Source organism: Halichoerus grypus, chromosome 9, assembly GCF_964656455.1.
Source record: "Halichoerus grypus chromosome 9, mHalGry1.hap1.1, whole genome shotgun sequence".
NCBI classification, from domain to species: domain Eukaryota; kingdom Metazoa; phylum Chordata; class Mammalia; order Carnivora; family Phocidae; genus Halichoerus; species Halichoerus grypus.
Genome location: NC_135720.1, coordinates 44,732,592 through 44,755,350, shown reverse-complemented (window position 1 = coordinate 44,755,350; position 22,759 = coordinate 44,732,592). Strand labels below are relative to the sequence as shown.

General features: G+C 35.4%; 1 protein-coding gene and 1 pseudogene across 1 annotated transcript in view; both read left to right on the top strand.

Annotated features, from left to right (window-relative positions):
• Positions 1–22,759, top strand: part of RFX6 (regulatory factor X6) — a 56,314-nt gene that overhangs the window by 7,835 nt on the left and 25,720 nt on the right. The window contains exons 5-6 of the mRNA XM_036082273.2: positions 9,613–9,690; positions 10,925–10,952. Coding sequence (XP_035938166.1) covers positions 9,613–9,690; positions 10,925–10,952 — 106 coding nt within the window. The remainder of the gene's footprint in view (positions 1–9,612; positions 9,691–10,924; positions 10,953–22,759) is intronic.
• On the top strand, positions 6,128–6,195 carry LOC118529467 (U4 spliceosomal RNA; annotated as a pseudogene).

Here is a 22,759-nt window from a genome sequence, read left to right as displayed (position 1 = left end):
TCCCTTCTAACCAAGTGAGGACTTGTTTTTCAAAGTTGAATCAGTTTAACTGGCTGATTTCTACTGAATTTGATTCCTACTGAATTGTGTAGGTGGAGGAAAGATCAGATGGTGTTTGACGTAGATAGTAGGAAAAAAGGCAAAGCAATGCAGAGAAATCCTCTTCACAGGATCTGCAAGAGGGCAGGCAGGCAGGCTGCAGAGAAAGTCAATTAATCCTAGAAGGAGCCTTTAGGATTAGGGATGAATCATTAACCCTGTCCATTGTGACACTGTGAGGCTCCAGTGTTTAGGTTTATGTAACAACATGTGGTAACTTCAGGCAATTTGTTTGATATCTAAGAACAGATGTGCCCAAGAGCAAAGCATTAATAATTTGAATTTTTTTCTACCTTCCTGATATGCCATTTGCTTTTTATAACTTGCCTGTTATATTCATGGTATTTCGATATCTTGGGGAAAAAGATATTTTCCATAGGGAAACTACGTAAGTTGAAAGATAACGGCGAGATGTAGAGTTTGTGTATCTTGCAACTGGCAATGTTTTGATGTACTTATTCTTAGCCAGACAGTTTTCCCATCTTTATTTATTTCTAAGAGTTGCCTAGAGTTAGGAGCATGAAGTTTAGAGTTGGGCAATTCTAAGCTTTAATCCCATTACTCCCATATGGAGTTGCTGTGTGACACCAGATGAATTGTTCGGTTTTTCATCAGTAAAGAGGGTACACGGTATCTGTCTCACAGGTTTGTTGTGAGAATTAAATGAGTTAAAGTATAGGAATGGATGGAGAAATGAATATACTTTCAACCTGACTGTCCTTAATAATATGAAATTAATCTCTCAGTTCATCCAAACATCAGCAATGCAATTAAAAGTTATTATTTATTGAGCACTGCACACACACACACACACACACACACACACAAGCACATGCACAACCACACACTCTCAAATCCTCACAAAGACAATGCAAGATTAGAATTACTGTGTTTTAGGGACGCCTGGGTGGCTCAGTTGGTTAAGCCTCTGCCTTCGGCTCAGGTCATGATCTCAGGGTCCTGGGATCAAGTCCCACATCAGGCTCCCTGCTCAGGAGGGAGCCTGCTTCTCCCTCTGCCTGCCGCTCCTCCCTGCTTGTGCTCTCTCTCTCTCTCTCTGATAAATAAATAAATAAAATCTTTAAAAAAAAAAGAATTACTGTGTTTTACAAATGAGGAGACTGCAGTTCAAATATTGACTTGCCCAAAGCCACATGCATGCTGTAAAATAACAATGTTGGCATTTAAATCAAAGTTTATCTGAGTCTAAAGTTTGTGCTTTGTCAACTAGTAAATCCTACTTTTTTTCTGATATCAGTCATATCAACAAAATAATTATTTAATTGAACTTTTGATTTTTTGAGGTATAAATTTCATTTTTTGCCTAATCTGTTTTAAAAACTTATTAATAAATTCTTCAAAGAGCAAACATTTTCTGTTTTTCTTAAAGATTTTATTTATTTATTTGAAGCAGAGAGAGAGAGAGAAAGAGCACAAGTGGGGGGGCAGAGGGAGAGGAAGAAGCAAATTCCCCACTGAGCAGGGAGCCTGATGCAGGGCTTGATCCCAGGACCCCAGGATCCTGGACCCTGACCTGAGCCGAAGGCAGAAACTTAACTGACTGAGCCACCCAGGCACTCCTAAAGAGCTAATGTTTTCTGAAGCCTCAATCATAAGGCATTTTAAACTATTTTATATTTATTTAGAGATATTTATGTTTTATATAAAAGCAAATGTGTGGCACAAACACACATTTGCTTTTTGCTTTTAATTTTTGTCCTAAACATTTTTCTGTGTTGGTATATTATCTTTACAATCATCATTTCTAATGGCTAGTTAATATTTCAAAAATTTACATCTTATGAAAAATATTTTTATGTCTATGGAAATATGAACAATTGGTGAAACACAGAAATATAAATGAAGAAGTAAGAATATCTTGGAGAAAGAGAAACTTATAATTTCTGTGAATTTTACCATTAATTTTGCAAAACGTATTTTACTGCAGTGGTGTTTATTCTAGTGCCTTAAACATACTGTCACTAAATATTTATTGAATTATTTCAAAAATATAAATAAACTTAATATTAATTTATTTTGACTTCTGTGGATCATATATTAAAATATATTAATACTTTTTAACTGCTTAATGATGGTTATTTAAAAACAGAAGCTCTCAATTTTTGCCCAGATGTCATAGAATATCGAAAGTATGTCCAGTCATTTCATTTGAGTCCTTCAGACAGAATTTATTTTAGATCATGATTAACTCAAAAGATTCTTCTGTATTCTGGGCACAAGATAGCATCACTGTTTCTAAAACTGTCCTTGGATGCCTTTAGGGTTCATGGAACCTCTTCAAATTTTACTCCCTGTATAAAATCTGATAGTTGGGAAGCACTGATCTTTGTGAGGAAGAGATTGATTAGTAGGATCTAAAAAATAGGAGTGAATTTTGTGTCTATTTTCAGGTTCTGTTTCTCTAAGTTCTGACATCACTGGGTATTAAAAGGATTCGTCCTCACCTTTGTGCAGGTGCTACTTCTTTCCCTCATTAAAGTGAAAGATGAAAAAGTAACTGAATAAAATGAAGCAAAAATTTATTCAACCAAAAGGAAGAGAGAAAATATATAAAATAGATACATTAAAAACAAACAAAAAATCCAGATGGACAGAATCACTAGGTAGATATCACAAATCACCAGATATCACACACTGTCAAAATTAGAAACAATTAAAAATTGAATAATTTGTTTCCACGGGCCCGTCTCATGTTCTACATGAGAAGCCATTGCTGCCAGTGGTTCCGGAAAAAGGTCTTTAAAGGTTAACATCTGGTGTCAGAAAGCCTGGCTCTAGAACATCTAACCTGAGTGAGCCTTGGGGACAAAGCCAGTGAGTTTACAGGGACAAAGCTCTACGCTCTGTTGCTTCACTCTCTATCCCTTCCTTCACTGTCACCATCCCCTCTCTGCCAAGAAGCCCCAGCGGCGGACTCTGCACATTCTCAATACCAAGATAAAAACTGACTTGGCTTTTGAGGTTTTTGTTGTCTTCTCTTTGATTTATTACCAATGCCAAAATATACACCTGATTTTTTTTTCTGTGCAGTATTTTCAAATTTGGATTTTGAAAAAGTAATAGTGAAACAAAATCAGATAGGCACAAAAGAGTATCTAATGAAAAGTAGTTTTTGCCTGTTTCATGTTATGAATGGATTATATCAGTAATCAATCCATTCATATTTTTATCAACGTACAAAGCATGGTGCTAAAGAGTTTTTAAGGTGCAAGTAGTGGGGATAGGGTACGTGCTATCAAAAAAGTTTCACTATTAATATTCATTTATTTAATGAGCATTTTATTGACTGTCCTGGTGCTGACGAGGCCCTGGGGATAGAGTGGTGAAGAAAAAGCACCTGCTTCTCACCCTTGCTCAGAATAGCTCAGAAGAATAAGGGAGAACACTGTTGGAGACCCACCATGTAGATTTCATAGACAGGGTAGACTGTTTGATTTGAAGTTACATTTTAATTTCTTGTAGACTTTGATCAGTCGAATCTTGGTTTTCAGACATGATGGACAAAAGCTATTATCTTATTTATTAGTAGTGATTTAGTGGGTTAATAAAACTGATACGGCAGCTGCTCTTATCATAGTAAAGTTATTGCAAGTCCCTGAACAGCTTAATCCCATCATTTCCTTATCAGTGATCATTTGTGCAGTGTAAACTAACATCAGGGCTACTAGCTCAGTGGAAACATATGTTTCAGGAATTCTATATAAGGACTGAACTAGGAAGGAAGAACTATAGGGGCAAGTAGAAGTTTATCAACAAGTGAAGAAAAGTGTTAGACACAATGTAAATATTTTAGTAGTAAGAGCAGCAATAATTTCCTTTGTCCTGTTAAAAATCTTTTATATTTTATAACATGTTCACTTTAAAATGTGGACATAAAAACTAATGAATTAATCTTCTTTAGTGCTAAAATGTAAATGATAGCTGTCATTTGATGTAAGGCTGAGGATAATTGACACTAATGAATGAACACAATTTGTTAGATAATCACAAAGATCCTTGTTATTATGCAGACATTTTCTGAGAGAAATTGGCTAGTTATACCCAGGATTTTTAAGCACTTATCACATCATTTTAAAATAAAAATGGATAAGAATCATATAGAGAGAAAGAACTGTGAAATGTTTGGGAATCTTTATTCAGAGTAACCCACAGAATCAGCATTGGGTAGTGGTATATAAATGAAAATAACTAGCTAGCTCACACTTATGCAGACACGTTTTTATTTGACATGCACCAACCATATGTCTTTGTTGTACTAGAATATTTCTGGCAAATATTTCCTAGCAAGATTTACTTTAGGCGAATATATTAACGGTAAAATAATGTTGTAAAATGTTGGGCTTGAGATGAAAAATCCATGTATACTTTGCATGAAATTACTCTCCCTAGTTTTATGAGGTTTACCTTTAGCTGTTAGGAAGACAGAGCTGCTCATTTATTGTCTCTTCTCTGTTCTCAAAGACATTAAATCATCACTCAAGTGATAACATGTATCGTGTAGACTAAAAGGAAGGTTAAGGGGGAAAGATTATTAATTTTATTGGTTCCAGAAGAAACTAGATATGTAAGTGCTAAAGCATTACAATAGTCATTACAAAATATTAAAATTTATATTCCTGGCAACAGTCTTTCTACTTAAATACACTGATTTCATGCCCCTTGTATACATTGTTTAGCTATATAACTCTTGTTCGACCCCAATATTTTACTGGTGACCTGGGAATGCATAGTGCTACGAGGCAGTTATTGAAACTGTTGGCCTTAAGGGAATTTTTGTTTTATAAGTGTCTAAATTTCTAACAGGAGACATTGATTCATCCTCCAATAAGTGAGGATTTTTCTACAGTAATTTCTATGGAGGAAATCAATGAAGGAAAAGATCCGTTCCTTTCCTCTAAACCTTATAGTTTAGTGGGAGAGGTAAGTCAAGTATACACACACCAGTGGTATGAGCTATAAAGCTATAGAGCATCAATGACCAAGAGAGGAGTTTAAAGGACAGAGAGATTAGATTTGTCTGAGAAACCAGGCAAGCTTCATGCATTAAAGCTATGCCCTGAGGCGTAAGAAACGAGGACAGAAAGGAAGAAGGGCGTTCCCAATGAAGAATTCAACCAAGTAAGGGTGCCGAGGTGAGAAAACACGTTATTTATGGAGTGCAAGTAATTGTGACAGTAATAGGTAAGTTTATACAGTGCTCATGGTAGGGTTAAAGGAGTTAGTATATTTCCTTATATCATGTTAGACAAGGAATTCTTTAATCTTTACCAAATTTAAAATTATGCTAACATATTTAAGTATATGATACTAGATGTGTGGCCTTAATTGAAAAATTCCTGTTTATAAAGTTTTCTTTATGACACATTGTTATTTCTAACTTTTTTCATGTTATTTATTTATTCAACAAATATTTATTGATTTTCTGTTATAGGGAGTTTACATTCTAGAAGGAGTCTTTGTTTATACATGGATCATCAAATATGAAAAATCCAGATCAGTGGTATAAATCTTAGAGGTTCCTGTTAGTTATCAATGCTTGCTTAATATGATTCATGCTGAGTTAGAAGGAGTGTTTCTGCTGAGCGCAAACGTATTCAAAACATTTTCACTTAAGAATTTCTAATTACAAACAGAATTAGGATACAAAATTATATAAAAGATATATATATCTTTTGTTTCTTGAGTATGGAGGCAACATGGCCGGTTGAAACAAAGAGGGCTCAGTTGTGTCTGGGTTGATAGTGTCATTTACGTTTGGCCTGTGAATAAAATACACTATTTTAGGGCGCCTGGGTGGCGCAGTCAGTTAAGCGTCTGCCCTCGGCTCAGGTCATGATCCCAGAGTCCTGGGATCAAGTCCCATGGTGAGCTCCCTGCTCAGTGGGGAGTCTGCTTCTCCCTCTGCTCCTCCCCCACTCTCATGCTCTCAGGCTCCTGTGTGCGTGCTCTCTCTCGCAAAAATAAATAAATAAAATCTTTAAAATACACTATTTTAAAAGGATTTTCTAGCTTTGCACAGTGGCGGTATCGTAGCCAATGAAGTTTTTCCGAGGCATGATTTTTGTTAATTAAAAGGATTTTCTTTTGCTGGGGTTGGGGCGGTGGGGGGCAGTAAAATGTAAAATCTTGAGTCTGAATGTAGTTGGAAGCATTACATACTTCCATTTTTAAAGATGTTTTTCCCTAATGATTGGAAAGGAGGGGGCAAAGTAATACAGTCATTTTAGAAAAATAAGGAACAAATGAATTGTGTCATGAGAATACCCTTTCCTTAAAGTCATAAGTACGAAAAAAATTTACAAATTCATATTAGTCGGTATTACTGAGTCCTAAAGGATGTTGTAGTTTTTTTTTAAAAAGTGACCATAAGGTGATTTTAAAAAATGGAAGTAAAATGTGCCTTCGTATTGGTCAGTGTGGTCAGTGTTCCGTGTCTGGCAAGTGGTCTGGCTCGGGATGCCATGAACAACGGTGTAATTCAGAGGCACATTCCTGACCTGATCTTCCATGTCTGTTTTGTCATTGTACTGACATCTAGCATAGTCGTCAGGATGCAGTATGTCTTCTAATGTTTGTTGAACTCCTGCTCATCCTTTTGACTGGTCCTGTGATTTTTGTCCACCACCAAACAATGTAATTTCTTCTCCAATCTGCATGACAAACCACCTTACCATGGTATAATATTATCTGCATTTTGAAAAAAGGATTATAGATGAGAAACAAGAGGATCAAAGTTCTAATAAAAGAAAATGATCAACTTTTAAAGCAATGTTTAACATATATTACTTCAGCAAGTGGCTAAAATATAATTAAACTCTAGCATCTATAGAATAAATGGAAAACTTTGCCAGAGAACATGAAATTACAATATATTTCCATTGTAATCATTCCCCTTGTTCTCAAACATCCCTTGCTTTATTTCTTCTAATACAAAGACATTCCCTCTGATATCTTTGTTCCAAAATTTAATCAAGAAAATATTAATACTGGGACACCTGGGTGGCTCAGTCCATTAAGCATCTGCCTTTGGCTTAGGTCACAATCCCAGGGTCCTGGGATCAAGTCCCGCGTCGGGCTCCCTGCTCAGTGAGAGCCTGCTTCTCCCTCTCCCTCTGCCTGCCACTCTGCCTACTTGTGCGCTCTGTCTCTCTGTCAAATAAATAAATAAAATGTTAAAAAAAAAAAGAAAATATTATTTCAGACTCTTAGACTCATTAACTAATTCTAATACACTTGGCCCAATAACATCTGAATCTGCTCATTTTTTTCATGGTTTTTAGGTGTTTCCCTTATCTATTTCTGTTAATATAGCTGCTTTTGTTAACTTCTTTGTGACTTAAATAAGCTTCCTTCTTTTAGTTTCTCATTGGAGACTTATGTCACGTCCATATTTTGGAGTTTCCATCACTTACATCTTTCCTTCATTTCCCCCTTTGTTCCAATATACCTTAGGGGTTTTTTATTCCACATCCACTATAGGAGTATTTTCTATACTATAAAACAGGAGCAGTTATAAACCTACTCTGTTCAGGTTAACAGACTACTCATTGTCCTTGTATTGAAAACTTGTCCCCAATCTGAAGCAATCATAAAACAACTGCATTTACCTTGATCATCCTTCCTTATTGTTTCTCAAATATAACAGCTCTTTCTGAAAACATTTATTATAATATATTTTATTTTTTGTTTTCATATTTAAACACTTTTTCTTCTCCATCTCAAAGAGGGTCATTAGAAGTGACTTCTTTGCCCTTAGAACTTAATGGGAAAGAACCCATCTCTGGGCCTCACACTTTAAAGTGGCCCTCCTCCTGCTATTCTCTTCCCCAGGAGACAAGTTCATAGCCTGAGTAAATGTGTCCAATGAAAGACCATGTTCTCCTTCTAGCCCACATTGCTGGTCCCTGGGGCCCCAGAATTCTCTGTCCAAGTAGCCCCAGGCCTGCCTTCTCCCTCCTATGTGGGACTCTTCCCCTGTCCATCCTGAGAAGGGTTCTGGGTTCCACCAGTATACATAGATTTGAGAGGTGACCAGGAGGTCGTAGCTCTTTGGTGGTGATGGTTGGGGGGTTGGATTGATCTTGGACATGGAGGCTGTGTGTTCACAAGAGGCTCCTCACAGTGAACAAAAGAGCAGGGCCTGGGAAGAGAAGGGTTGAGGGTGGCTTTTCTCCCACTGCCATGTTCACACGTGGAAGAATTCTAAATTCAAACCCACCTACCAGATCATTACAGAGGTAAATTGTCAAGATAGAACAGGGGTATTGTATTGAGCAGTTTGTTAGCTTGATTTATACTAAATATTTAGATATATGGTATGTGGGCTTTCATTTGTACTCTTGTCCTGGACCTTGAAAATGTTTAGGGGTGAACTTGCTCTGCCAAGTCTTTTTCTTTATTGCTAGATCAGAAAAGGGGCCTTAAAACAGATCCTGCACTGTCTTGTCCACTTTAAACTCAGATGATGATGCTAAGTAATGAAATTTTAAATATGGTTACACTGAACTTCACTGGAAACCCCCTTATTCACTTTTATTTCATTCCTTGCCTGGTTTTAGATGAATGCAAATGGAAACAATGGGTAACCAAGCAGGTGGGGCTGCATGTGTTAGGGGTGGGGAAGGAGAGGGGAGGCAGAAGTTAGCGGGCGTTGGCCACTCTTCCTAAATCCCCACTATTTGATGAGCTTTTGTATCATAGTTGTAGCATTTGTACTTGGGTTTGTCATAAATCAGAAGTCTGCATCTTAGGAGAATGAGCTACAGCCTGAGAATTGATGAAATGCTATGCTTGTCTGTGGCTCAAGATCCATAGACAAATTTATAACAAATTATTTGTAACACTGTTACTTTCCATGTTTCATATTTCTATTGATTCATGACATAATTTTTCCCTCATTGTTGCACAAAAGTTTGAAGTGAAGATGACAGTAAATTGGGCTTCTCATTCTTCATGAGGAAAGTGATTTTTGGAAGATCACATGCTTCATACATATTCCTATGTATGATATTGATATCTTCCTTCATACAGTGTCATACTGTTTTCTCCATCCAATAAATATACCATAAAGGAAAACTATCATTTTCTTGTTCAATTGACTATATGCAAATTGAACCAGCAATTTGCAGATAGATGCTTGTATACTTGGAGCCGGTGCTGACATTTACAAATTTAAGTGGTTACATTTAAATGCCTACATTGACAAATGTTTTGGTTTTTGAAACCTAATATCTTAGGGGGCAGTAGGGGATTGGTGGTAGGAGGCTCTCCTTTTTTAATCTCAGAGCCAGAAATATGACCATAAGTAGGACTAATGACCATCAAAGGAATTTAGCACATTAAGGTGCTACTTGAAAAAAGAAATCAGGAAAAGGAGGTGATCAAGGGGTTGCAGTTCTTGCTTGCACTTTCCCCTCAACTATACTTTCGTTTCCTTTTCCCCTTCAAAAAACTCCTTCATTAACACAGAGCTGGTTCCTGTCCTTGCTCCAGGTATCATTATTATGGGATTGGCATCAAAGAGAGCAGTGCATATTACCACTCCGTTTATTCTGGAAAGGGCCTGACAAGGTAGAGTTCTATTTTCTTCAAGATAAGTTCTCTGTATTTCTTTAACTATGCATAATAGCAATTGAGTAAAAGACTTTCTCATTTTGCTTATTGAAATGTTTTCTTTAAAGCATCAGACCTTAGTTTCAACTTTGTATGGACATTTACAATGATGTGGTCTAGATTACTGGGCAGTTTACATAATTTGCAATCATTAATGAAAAATTAATAGTGAACAAGGTATCCCAGAGAGATGAAAAGGAGAAATCAAGGAAGCAGAATTGCTTTTAAATTAGTATTTACTCATAAGACTGGAGTCTGTTTTCTGGCTGGATTCAATAAAATAAAGGCAGAAAATGTATTTTTTTCCAAGAGATAAGCTGTTTTAAAAATCTATGTGCTTGGGGTGCCTAGCTGGCTCAGTCAGTAGAGCATGCGAGTCTTTGTCTCAGGGTCCTGAGTTCAAGCCCCACATTGGGGGTGGAGCCTACTAAAAATAAAATAAAATAAAAATCTATGTGCTTGATCAGCACCTTACAGAGATGAAAAGTTTATTATAAATCATCTCTAATGATGCATACTTTGAATACCAGCTTACCTTAAGTGAGTTAAAGCTACTGACCTGGTTGAGTCTTTATGAAAGGAAAAACACAAATGAATGTAAAGAACACACTTCTCTAATCTACCCTTAGCTATCAAGGGGAGGTCATGAATAAGTGGGGTGACATCCAACAAAACCATTGATACTATACAATTATTATTTTTTAAATACTGGAGCTCTGAATAATTAAATCTGCATCTGAGGTTGCCTTACGGTAATCCGCTCTGAGCTCGCAAAGGAATAAATTAATTTGAAAAGTAAAGTAACTTGTATAAAAAAATCATTTTAGTCACCTGAGTCATACGAAGATGAACTCAGAAATGGTAAAGAACATACTAGTAGCTTACTGGCTACTCACTGTAAAGTGAACGTACAGGCTGGAACAAAAACGAATATTTCTTGTCAAGTGTGCTTTGCTTGCCTCAGATCCTATGTGACTTCCTTAAATATTCTTCATTTTACTTGCCCTTAATAGCTTGTTTTTTAAGTAAGTTGAGAAGGATGTGTGGGTCTCTGAAAATCAAATCGATTTCTCCAGGTTTATTTCATTAATCATGATATGAAGTCACCACCTTTGTGGGTCCTCTGCATTTCCTTGATTGCTGTAACTATGTATTTATATTTTAACTAATGGAAAATGTACTGATTTTTAAGGTTTTCTGGAAGCAAGCTGAAGAATGAGGTAAGAATTGTTTTCATTTCTATTTTGTGTCTGCCGTAATATGTACTACAAACTGGACAATAAGTGCTAACCATCCTCATTGGCAAATATACAAATCCATGTTAATTTATGAGGAGCCTGGTGAATGATTGAGAACTTCAGACAGAGCTAAGTTAGATTTGGGGCAACTGATGTTTCTTTACATGGACCTACTGAACAATTTCCGATTAGCCTAGGAAGGGTAATTTTTCGATTATTCTTACCTAATATCAGATACTTAGAAGGTGGCAAAAAAAGACCATTGCTGATCTAAGAAATTTCCATTAAATATAAACAGAAAGCCTAAAGCTGAGGATATGGAAGGAATTGGTATTTGGAATATACCCATTTAGACAAAACCTTTAATAGTTATCAGCAAGCCCAAATGTTATGCTATGGTTTGTTTTTGTTTTAACCACTGTGTGTGTGTGTGTGTGTGTGTGTGTGTGTGTGTGTGTGTGTGTGTGTAGTCAGTTTGCTGATCTCTTCTGCAATGTGGAGTTGGGGTGGATGGCGGAGGTGGGAGCTAGGGAGAAAGGGTACGTGTCTCTAGCACACACACACTCACACACTTTCTCCCTAGACTCCCCTCTCCACCCCCAACCAAGGAACAGATCAGCAAACTGCCTTTATCTAAATGAGTTAGACTACCATTAGGGACTGCATGGCTAATTAGGCACACGATAAGGCCTTCATTATCCTCAAGTTATCTAATCATTAAAAAGAGGTGCCACAGAACTAAGGGCACAGGACAATGTGTTGTGTGGTAAATCTGGACCTGGGGTAAATTGTAACCCCATTAGTTTGGTGAAATGATGCAAGCATATTATCTTAAGAAATAATATAAAGCCCCCAACCCTTTGAAATGACCAATTTCTTCCCACCAGTGCTTTTAATACAGTTAATGGCTAATTACATAATAAAATCCTCTAGATTGCTCTTTTTATCAATGAAATAATAGCTCTTTATTAGATAAACAATTGCGAAAGTGCAAAAATATTGACTTAGAAATACACTTCAGTTGACTGAAGTTTATGTCAATAGGGAATTTCAGTAATTTCTCTCAGGTGTTCTTTCCACCACTTTGATGAGGCTGGTGGTACGGGTGACCCATCAGCTGTTACAACACGTGTACGGCAGGGCTCACTTCACCGAATAAAAGAAAAAACGTTTCTCAAGTGTACTGTTTCCTCCTTAGAAGAGTCCACTACAAATTCAGGTATAGATTTTGTTAATAAATTTAAAATAAAGTATTTTTGTTAGGCTACACAGCCTATATTTCCGAAGACACCAGAAACAATTTTAGAGTATCGTTATTGTGATGATTACAGAAATGAACACAAGGGCTTTCTAAAGGCTCAGAACTACTCTAAATACTTTTAAAAACAATAATAGAATTTTGTTTAACAAAGTTGAAATTTTAAAAAATTATTTTGTACCTGAGGTGATCAACCATCAGTTTGCTCAGGACGCGAGACTTTCAGTGTAAACCTACATATACTTCAGTTCATTTGAACATTAATAACTGTGAGGTGGGGAAAATAGGTGTTAACATTGCTAATTTACAAGAGTTGTATTTGCTTTTTTAAAAATTCTGAATAAAGTTCTATTTTTTAAAACTCATGGGCAAGATATTAATCAATAGGTATATGGAGTAACAGGTACTAGGGGACAAATAGTGAATGGATGGATTTGCTCTTTTACAGTGTAGCAGGAAAATATGTCTGTAAAAGTAATCATATGTAATTATGAAGGGTGTCATGGGTGTTAACCTAGTTGAAGTGGTTAAGGACATTTCTCATAGGAAGTGACATTTAAGGAAAGAACTGAGCATAAGTGGGAGTTTGGAGGAGTGGAGTTGGGGAAGAGAGGAACAGTGGATGAAATAGATGTAGCCGTGTATAGGTTAAGGTTTCTCAGACTTGGTATTACTGACATTTTGGGCAATGTAATTCTGTGTTGTGGGGGATGTCCTGTGGATGTTTAGCCACATCACAGGGTCTCTGGTTTCTATTCACCAGATTCCACACCCTCCCCCTTGTGACAACCAAAAATGTCTCTGAGGTTCCCAGATGTCAACCACTGGCATGGGGAAGGCAAGCAAGAGGAGCGTCATGTTATAGGTATATGGATAAGTTTGGATGAGAGAATTTCTGGACTAGGATAATAGCTCTAGGGATGGAGAGAATTTTAGCTAGGAAACATTGGAAAAGAAGCAGGTAGAAAGAATCGAAAGATAATGGGGTCAATTTGGGACTCATCATATTTGATGTGCTTGTGAAATATCCTGTATAGACTTGAAGTGAGCAGCTGGATATATGTGACTGGAACAGAGGACTTAGCTAGACATTTACTTTGATGGGCATTGAAGCCATGGTAATGGATAAAATTGTCTAGGGAAAAAAACTAAATGATAACAGAAGCTATGAGAAAAGAGTTGTGAAAAGTGGGGAAGAGGGCGCCTGGGTGGCTCAGTCGGTTGAGCGACTGCCTTCGGCTCAGGTCATGATCCCGGAGTCCTGGGATCGAGCCCCACATCGGGCTCCCGGCTCGGCGGGGAGCCTGCTTCTCCCTCTGACCCTCCCCCCTCTCATGCTGTTTCTCTCTCGCTCGCTCTCTAATAAATAAATAAATAAAATCTTTAAAAAAAAAAAAAAAGTGGGGAAGAAAGATAAGGATCAGTGAGATAATTGAGGAGAACCCAAAGAGGTAAGAAGAGAGGGAAGGGAATTTGGTGGCACAGAAGCAATGGAAAAGAATGCTTTCAAAAAAAAGGGAATGGTTACTGCTATAAAATGGCACTAAAAGGTCATCAAGATAAAGGCTGAAAAAGGTCTATGGAATTAGTTAAGTGGAGAGAATTAATGACTTTAGGAAGAAACTTTTCAGTGGAGAGCTGGGGTTTGATTGGTTTGTGAAATGAGTGGGAAGTGTCAGTGAATGTAGAAAATTTAGTCAAGTTGAGGGTGATAGTTGGGGGAGGACTTGAAATTTAGTTTTGAAGGATGATTAGACTATCGTTCTAATGTTGGTAAAACAGATCCAGTAAAGAGTAGAGACTGAAGATATAAAAGAGAGGGGAAAGCTGAGAGCACAGAGTCACCAAAGGGGTACACAGGGAAGAGCTTCAGAGTGGAGGAAGTGGCTCTAGAGAGAAGGAACACTTCTCTCCTTAAAACAGGAAAGAGGAGAGGGTTAAGTTCAGTTGCAAGTAGATTTGTAGATTTTGTGGCAGGAAATTAAGGTAGTTCAGTGGTTTTATATTTCTCTCTGTGGTATTATTAGTCAGTTAAGTCATCTGCAGTGAGTAAAAATCATGGGGGAAGAAAAGAGTTTGAAGAGCTTAAAGAAAGTACCAGTTCTTCTCAATCAGGATGCGCACAGAGATGTAGCCCAAGGGACTCATTGTATGTAAGGATTGTAGGTTTGTAAGGAACAAGCTCTTTTAGGCATATAGAATGGTACTGGCTAAGTGCTATCCTTTGGAAAATTCTGAAAGTGGTCATTCAAATCTTTTTCTGTAGGACTTAATTTTCTCACGGATTCCCAACTAGAGAGGTGAGAACAGTCTCTGAAAAACCAGAAACGTAGGGCATTATAATACTAAATTTCAGGAACCAGCAGAAATGCAAAATATTTAGGAGCAACCATAATAAGAGAAGCATATTACCTATTTGAAAAAAAATGCAGGCATAGAAGAAAATTTTACTTATTTTTTTAAAACTATTTTTTTTATCATGGTAAGTGTACTCTTTAATCCCCATCCCCTAGTTCCCCCATCCTCCCATCTACCTCCCGGCTGGTAACCATCAGTTTGCTCTCTATAGTTAAGAGTCTGTTTCTTGGTTTGTCTCTCTCTCCTTTTTGTTCCTTTGTTCGTTTGTTTTGTTAAATTCCACAGAAGAGTGAGATCACATGGTATTTGTCTTTCTCTGACTGCCTTATTTCACTCAGCATTATGCTCTCTAGCTCTATCCATGCTGTTGTAAATGGCAAGACTTCATTCTTTTTTAATGGCTGAATAATATTCTTATATATATACATATATATATATAAGAATATATATATCACATCTTCTTTATCCATTCATCTATTGATGGACACTGGTTGTTTTCATAATTTGGCTATTGTAAATAAAGGTGCATGTATCCCTTTGAATTACTGTTTTTGTATTTTTGGGTAAATACTCAGTACTGCAATTCCTGGATAGTAAGGTAGCTCTATTTGTAATTTTTTGAGGAACCTCCATACAGTTTTCCAGTGGCGGCACCAGTTTGCTTTGCTACCAACAATGCAAAGGGTTTTTTTTCCTCCAGATCCTCGCCAATACTTGTTGTTTCTTGTGTTGTTGATTTTTAGCCATTCCGATAGGTCTGAGGTGGTATCTCATTGTAGTTTTGATTTGCATTTCCCTGAGGATGAGAGATGTTGAGCATCTTTTCATGTGTCTGTTGGCCATCTGTATGTCTTCTTTGGAGAAATGACCGTTCATGTCTTCTCCCATTTTTAAATTGGATTATTTGTTTTTTGGATATTGAATTGTATCAGTTCTTTATATATTTTGGATACTAACCCTTTATCGGATATGTTATTTGCAAATATCTTCTCCCATTCAGTAGGTTAACGTTTAGTTTTGTTGATTGTTTCCTTCACTGTGCAGAAACTTTTTATTTTAAATGGAAATTTTAAGTGAAAAGACATACCGCATACCTGGATAGTTATGCTAGCTATTACAAATGTACCGATTCTTCCTATATTAATTTTGACATAAAATACCCCAGTAAAATTTTGCGTGGGTAATTAATTTTTGGAAATGATTAAAATGGCTGTAGACTCGATCTAGAACAATATACAGAAAGTAATAGTTAAGAGAAATGTAAACAAGAGTAGCCAAAAGGGACCTGTCTGGCAAATATCAAAATATTATGACACTATGATACAGACTCAACTGTAGGTGGAACAAATCTACAACAGAGATTAGATCCCCGAAAAAAGACCCTAGTATACATAAGAATTTAATGTATGACCAAAGAGACATTACAACCAATGAAGGAAAAAAAAATTTTTTTTCAGTGAATTGTCTTAAGTCCTTTTTGGAGGAAGATATAGTACCAAATAAATAAATAAAATTCTTCATCGCATAATGTTAGAAAAATGGACTATTTTGGAAAAAAGTTTATAACTCATGCCTTGTATGAATTTCATATAAATTATTGAATATAAAAACAATACTTAGAAGGGAACATTTGTATCTACTTCATTTCTGGATAAGGAATGATTTTCTAAGATGAAAACAAGAAATTTCAAAGGAAAAATATAGAAGGGAGAAATTGAAAACTACTTTGTAGCAGAAGCATCATATATAAAATTTGAAGTCAAAAGAAAAACTGGAGAAAATATTGTCAGCAAATATGACAATGGGATAATATTTCTACTAATAAGGAAATCTTATCAATTTATAGTAAAATACGAAGACAACAAGAAAGAATAAAAGACATGAATAGAAAATACACATAAGGAAGATAAGGCCAATAAATGCATGAAAAGATGGATTGCCAAATAAGCAAAAAATAAATAACATTTAAAATTATATAATTATCAAATATTAGGAAATTATTATGATGGTGGTGAAGGTCTGGTGAGATAAGCTCTTTTGTATCCTTCTGGTGACCACTGAACAAACTCCCTGGAAAATAGTTGGAAGGTCTGTATGAAGTCTTTAAAGTGATCATACTCTTTCTCCCACAGGTTCACTTTTGTATGAATCTCACATAAAGAAGTAACAGAAAATGCTTACAAAATATTATGCAAAAATTGTAATTGGCTATTGTGAAAAATTGTGCAACCTAAATTACTACTAATAAAGGAATGGTTACATCATTTATAGGACTTTTATGGGACTGAATATGATTTCATTTATTAAGAGTCTCTTTTAATGACATGGAAAAATATTAATTAGGAAGAAAAGAGGACACAAAGCAAATATATGTATATATGGCTTCAAATATGTAAAGAAAATTGGATATTTGTATGTCATAGATGGGTGACAGGATTAATATGTATAACTATGCTGTGCAATATAGTAGCTACTAGCCCCATGTAGCTATTAATTACATAAAATATTCAGTTTCTCTGTCACATTAGCCACATTTCAAGTCCATAATAACCACATATGGTATTGGATGGTGCAGACATAGAACATTTTCATCATCACAGAAAGTTCTGTCAGACAGCACTGTTTTAGAACATGTAAAATATTCAACTCCATGATAAAAAGACAACCCAATAGAAATATAACATGCTATATGAACATGCAATTCACACAAGATGAGAAAGAATAACCAGAAATAGTATTGGTGTTCATGCCGCCCCTTCTGACTGACCAGGTTTCCTAACATATGGTCAACAAATATTTTGAATACCATTCTTGCCCATAAACATATGAAGAGGGCTCAACTTAATCAGGGAAATTTTAATCAGGGAAATGCAAATTAAAACCATAATGAATAATCATTTCACTATTATTGGAGTAACAGCAGTTAAAAAGTCTGAAAATAAGTGTTGCTACAAGTGTGGAGCAAAGGAAGGCTCAGGAACAGCAGGAGGGAGTGTCACTAGTAAAGGTGAAGATGCACGCACCTTATGACTGCATTCCTACAGAAACCTTCACACTGCACAGGCAGGCAAACCGGAGTGGTGTTTGCGATCTCAGAAGGCTCGTAAATAAATGTCCATTATGATGTAGTGAGAGAATAAATTTTAGTATATTTATACAAGGTGATACTACAGGGCTTTGGAAATGAATGTACTATAGCTATAAGAATCAAATTAGACTCATCTCAAAAACCTCTATAGTTGGGTGAAAAAAAAAAACCTCATTGAATGTAGGATACATACTGTATGGTACCGGTTTTAAAGCAATAGTCGATATTGCTTAAGAGTATTTACAGATGAAGTAAAGTTTTAGAGGTTTAAATAGGAATGATATAAACTAAACGAAGAACATTATTTCTTGTGGGGAATGAAGGGAATAAGATTAGGGAAGGCTACAGAGGCTGATTTCATATTTCAAATGTGTAATGTCTCAATCAGGTTGGTTAGTACATGGCTATTTATTACTTTTTATCTACAGCTTTTTAAAGTTTTAGATCGTTCATAATATAAAAGCAAACAATGAAAACACGAGAAAAGCAAAACAGAAAGACAGGAAGAGGATTGTAAGAGTAATTATCAGTTAGTGGTATGAATTTTGATTATTTTAAATTATTTTTAATTTTTATTCACAAATGCAGTGGTTCAAATTTCAGAAATGTCTTAGAGAATGTTTCTTTTAATCCTCAGGAATAAAACTAACAAAGCCTAGTCTCAAAACTTTGCCCTGATCAAAGAAAGCCTTTTTTTTCCCTGTGAATCTCGTAGTGTGAGCCAAATTTTGTTTTAACTAAGCTCCAGTAGTGAAGTTGCTATTATTTCTTAGGGAGTCAGCCCCTTGACTTCGTACATTTCAACCAGGAAGTTTCCCTGATAGCCTGAATTTCCTTCTCCTTAACATCGACCATTCATGGCCAGTTTAACAACTTTGCACCAAGATAAATAACAAATCCTCCCTCCTTGGTATATGCTTTGCAAATATTTGCAGAGTGTTATCATGCTCTCTTTTAGTCATCACTTAGTCAAACTGTGCTGCTTAAAGCCTTTAATCTTTCCTCATAAATCAGACCCTCTTGCCTTCTAATCATATTGTTTCTTTTCTGTAGGTTTCTTCTTGTTTTCTTTTGGACATAAGATTTTTAATAGTTTACCCAAGAGTACTGAAGTCATCAGATGAGGGGAACCCTCCCCCACTCAACACACACCCCAGACCTCTGTAGCTGGCCTATGACCTGGCACTAATTTTAGTGCAATTAAAATAGCAAACATATTAGTGTAATTAAAATGATCATGTTTTACTTTTTTTCCCAGCTTATCAATCGTTCCTTTCTTTTTGTGCTACATGTTCTAGACAGCATATTATTATTTGATTTATACCAATTTTGCACACCATTGTTAACATATCCAACATATTTAATTTTTAAAATTCTTCCTTGGGCACTTTTGCCTCATGTTGATGTTCCACATGTTGCTAGCTGCTAGGACACAAAACTACTCTTTATCAAGATGAGAGTTTTAAATAGATATTTAAATAAAAGACATATAATATACTTTGTTCTTTAATATGTATTTCCTTAGCACTCTAATATTTTTTATTGGGAAGTGTATTGTTTATCTCACACACACACACACACACACACACACACACACACACACACTTTTAAAATAGCCATAAGATAAAAACTCAAGACCTACCCCATAGTTGAACAGAGAGAAGTCCTCTCTGTGCTCCCACCCCAATCACTTCTCCCTCCCTACCTACAAAAAGTTACTGTTTCCACAATTTGGTGTTAATCACTCCTTTGTATTTCCTTAAAGTTGATCACTTATGAATATATACCTAAACAGTGTGGTCCATGGCTACACAACAATATTAATGTACTTAATACCACTGAACTGTATACTTAAAAGTGGTGGATAGTTCTATGTATTGTTTATTATTGCCAATGTATTTATTTGACCTACATAGAATGGATTCATTTTTTTGTGACTTTCTGGTTTCATTCAGCATTAGATTTTGTGATTCATCAATGTTGATGTACATGTAGTTTTAATACCTTTATTTGTACTGCTGTATAATATTCCACTGTATGAAAATATCACAGTGCATTTATTTATTCCATTGTTGGTGAATTTTTTTTTTTTTGGCTGAAAAACAATATTGCTATGAACATTCTATGAACAGGTACAGAAATGGAATTCTAGGTTCTAGGATATGCTTAATGTGTAACTTTACTGGTTAAGATTAAGTTGTTTTCCAAAATTATTGTATTAATTTATGTCTGTCCAACTGTGTGTAAGCGTTCCTTTTGTTCCACATTCTCACTGATCCTTGGCCTTGAATGATATTTTAGTTCTTGCCAATCCAATGGGTGTAAAATGGCCTGTGATTTTCATTTAAAAATTGTTTTAATAACTACATCAAAAAATAAGCTTGCATTTTTTTTGATTTTTAATGGTCAATTCTCTTCTATGAAATATTTGCTCAGATCACATAATTTTTCTATTTTAAAAATTCGATTCTTAGGAGTTCTTTAATATTCTAGTTACTAATACTCTGTAGGTTATGTGTTGTAAATAACTTCACCCTGTTGGTGGCATGGCTCAACATTCTATAGTGTCTTTCAATGAAGATAATTTTTAATTTTATGATTAGTGTTTTTTTGTATCTTGTTTTAAAAAATCTGTGTATATTCCAGATCCTAAAATATTTTCTATATATTCTTCTAAAAGTAGAAAGTTACTCTTAACACTTAAGTCCCTATTTCATCTGCAATGTTTTCAATTTTTTTTTGTTGTGGTAAAATATACATAACAAAATTGACTATCTTAATCATTTTTAAGTACACAGTTCAGTGGTATTAAATACATTTATATTGTTGTGTAATCATCACCACCATCCATCTCCAGAACTTTTAATCTTGCAAAACTGAAACACTATGCTCATTAAACAATAACTCCTCCCTTCCCCTTCCCCCTAGCCCCTGAAAACTACCATTCTACTTTCTGTCTCTATGATTGTGACTACTCTAGGTACCTCATATATGTGTAATCACATAGTGTTTGTCTTTTTGGGACTGACATCATGTCCTCAAGGTTCATTCATGTTGTAGCATAAGTCAGAATCTCCCTCTTTTTGAAGGCTGAGTAATATTCCATTGCATGTATATACAACATTTTGCTTATTTATTCATCTGTCAATGGACACTTGGATTGAATAATGCTGCTATGAACATAGCTTACTAATATCTCTTTGAGACCCTACTTTCAGTTATTTTGGATGTATACCCAAAAGAAGAATGGCTGCATCATATACTAATTCCTTATTTAATTTCCTGAGGAACCACCATATTGCTTTACACAACAACTATACCATTTTACATTCCTACCAACAGTATATAATCATACCTGTCCTCATCAACATTTTTTATTTTCTGTTTTTTTTTTTTTAATACTGGTAGTCCTAATGAGGGTGAAGAGGTATCTCCTTGTGGCTTTGATTTACATTTCCCTAATGATTAGTAATGTTGAATACCATTTCATGCGCTTGTTGATTAATATATATCTTCTTTAAAGAAATGTCAATTTAAGTCCTTTGTCCATTTTTGAAGCAGGTTGCTTGTTTTGTTGTTAAGTTTTACAAGTTCTTTATATGTCCTGCATATTAATCCCATATCAGATATATGATTTGAGAATACCTTCTCCTATTGCATTGATTGCCTTTTTTACTCTGTTGAATGTTCTCTGATGCACAAAAGTTTTTAATTTTATGAAGTTTTTAATTTTATGAAGTCCAGTTTGTCTATTTTTGTTTTTCTTGTCATATCTAAGAAATATTGCCAAATCTAGTGTTATGAAGATTTTGTCCTGTCTTTTCTTCTAAGAGTTGTATAGTTTAGGTCTGATATTTCAGGTATTTGATTCACTTTGAGTTAATTTTTTACATGGTATTAAGTAAAGGCCTATCTCCATTCTTTTACATGTGAATATCCAGTTTTTCTAGCACCGTTTGTTGAAAAGACTGTCCTTTCCTTATTGAATGTTGTTGGCACCCTTGTCAAAAATGATTTGGCAGTTTTTGTGAGGGTTTATTTCTGGGTGTTCTATTTTGTTCTACTGACCTATATGTCTGTCTTTGTGTCAGCTCTAGTTTCTTCTGATTATTGTAGCTTTGTAGTAAGTTTTGAAATCAGGAAGTGTTAATTCTCCAACTTAGTTCTTTTGTTTATTTATTTATTTATTTATTTATTTATTTATTTATTTGACAGAGAGAGACAGCGAGAGCAGGAACACAAGCAGGGGGAGTGGGAGAGGGAGAAGCAGGCTTCCCGCTGAGCAGTGAGCCCGATGTGGGACTTGATCCCAGGACCCTGGGATCATGACCTGAGCCGAAGGCAGACGCTTAACGACTGAGCCACCCAGGCACCCATCCAACTTAGTTCTTTTTTTTTCAGGATTATTTTTACTATTTGGGGTCTCTTGGATTCCCTGTGAATTTTAGGATATATTTTTCTATTTCTGCAAAAACCATCATTGGGATTTTGCATTGAATCAATGGGTTGCTTTGGGTACTATTGACATCTTAACAATAAATTTTCCAATTCATGAACATAAGATGTCTTTCCACTTATGTTTTAATTTCTTTGAACATTGTTTTATAATTTCCATTATATAAGTCTTTCACCTTCTTGGTTAAGTGAATTCCCATGTATTTTATTCTTTTTTATGCTATTATAAATAAAATTGTTTTCTTCATTCTTTTCAGATTTTTTCATTTTAACTGTATCCTGTTACTTTGCTAAATTCATTTATTATTTCTAATAGGGTAATAGGGTTGGTTTTTTTTTTTTTGAATCCCTATGGTTTCCTACATATAAGATCATATCATCTGAAAACAGAGATAATTTTACTTCTTTCTTTCCAGTTTGGTTGCATTTTATTTCTTTTTCTTGCCTAACTGCTCTGGCTAGGACTTGAAGCACTATGTTGAATAGAAGTGCTGAAAATGGGCATTGCTTTGTTTCTGATCTTAAAGGAAATACTTTCAGTCTTTCACCATTGAATATGATGTTTGCTATGGGCTTTTCATATGCCTTTTATTACATTGAGTACTTTACTTGTATTCCTAGTTTGTTTAT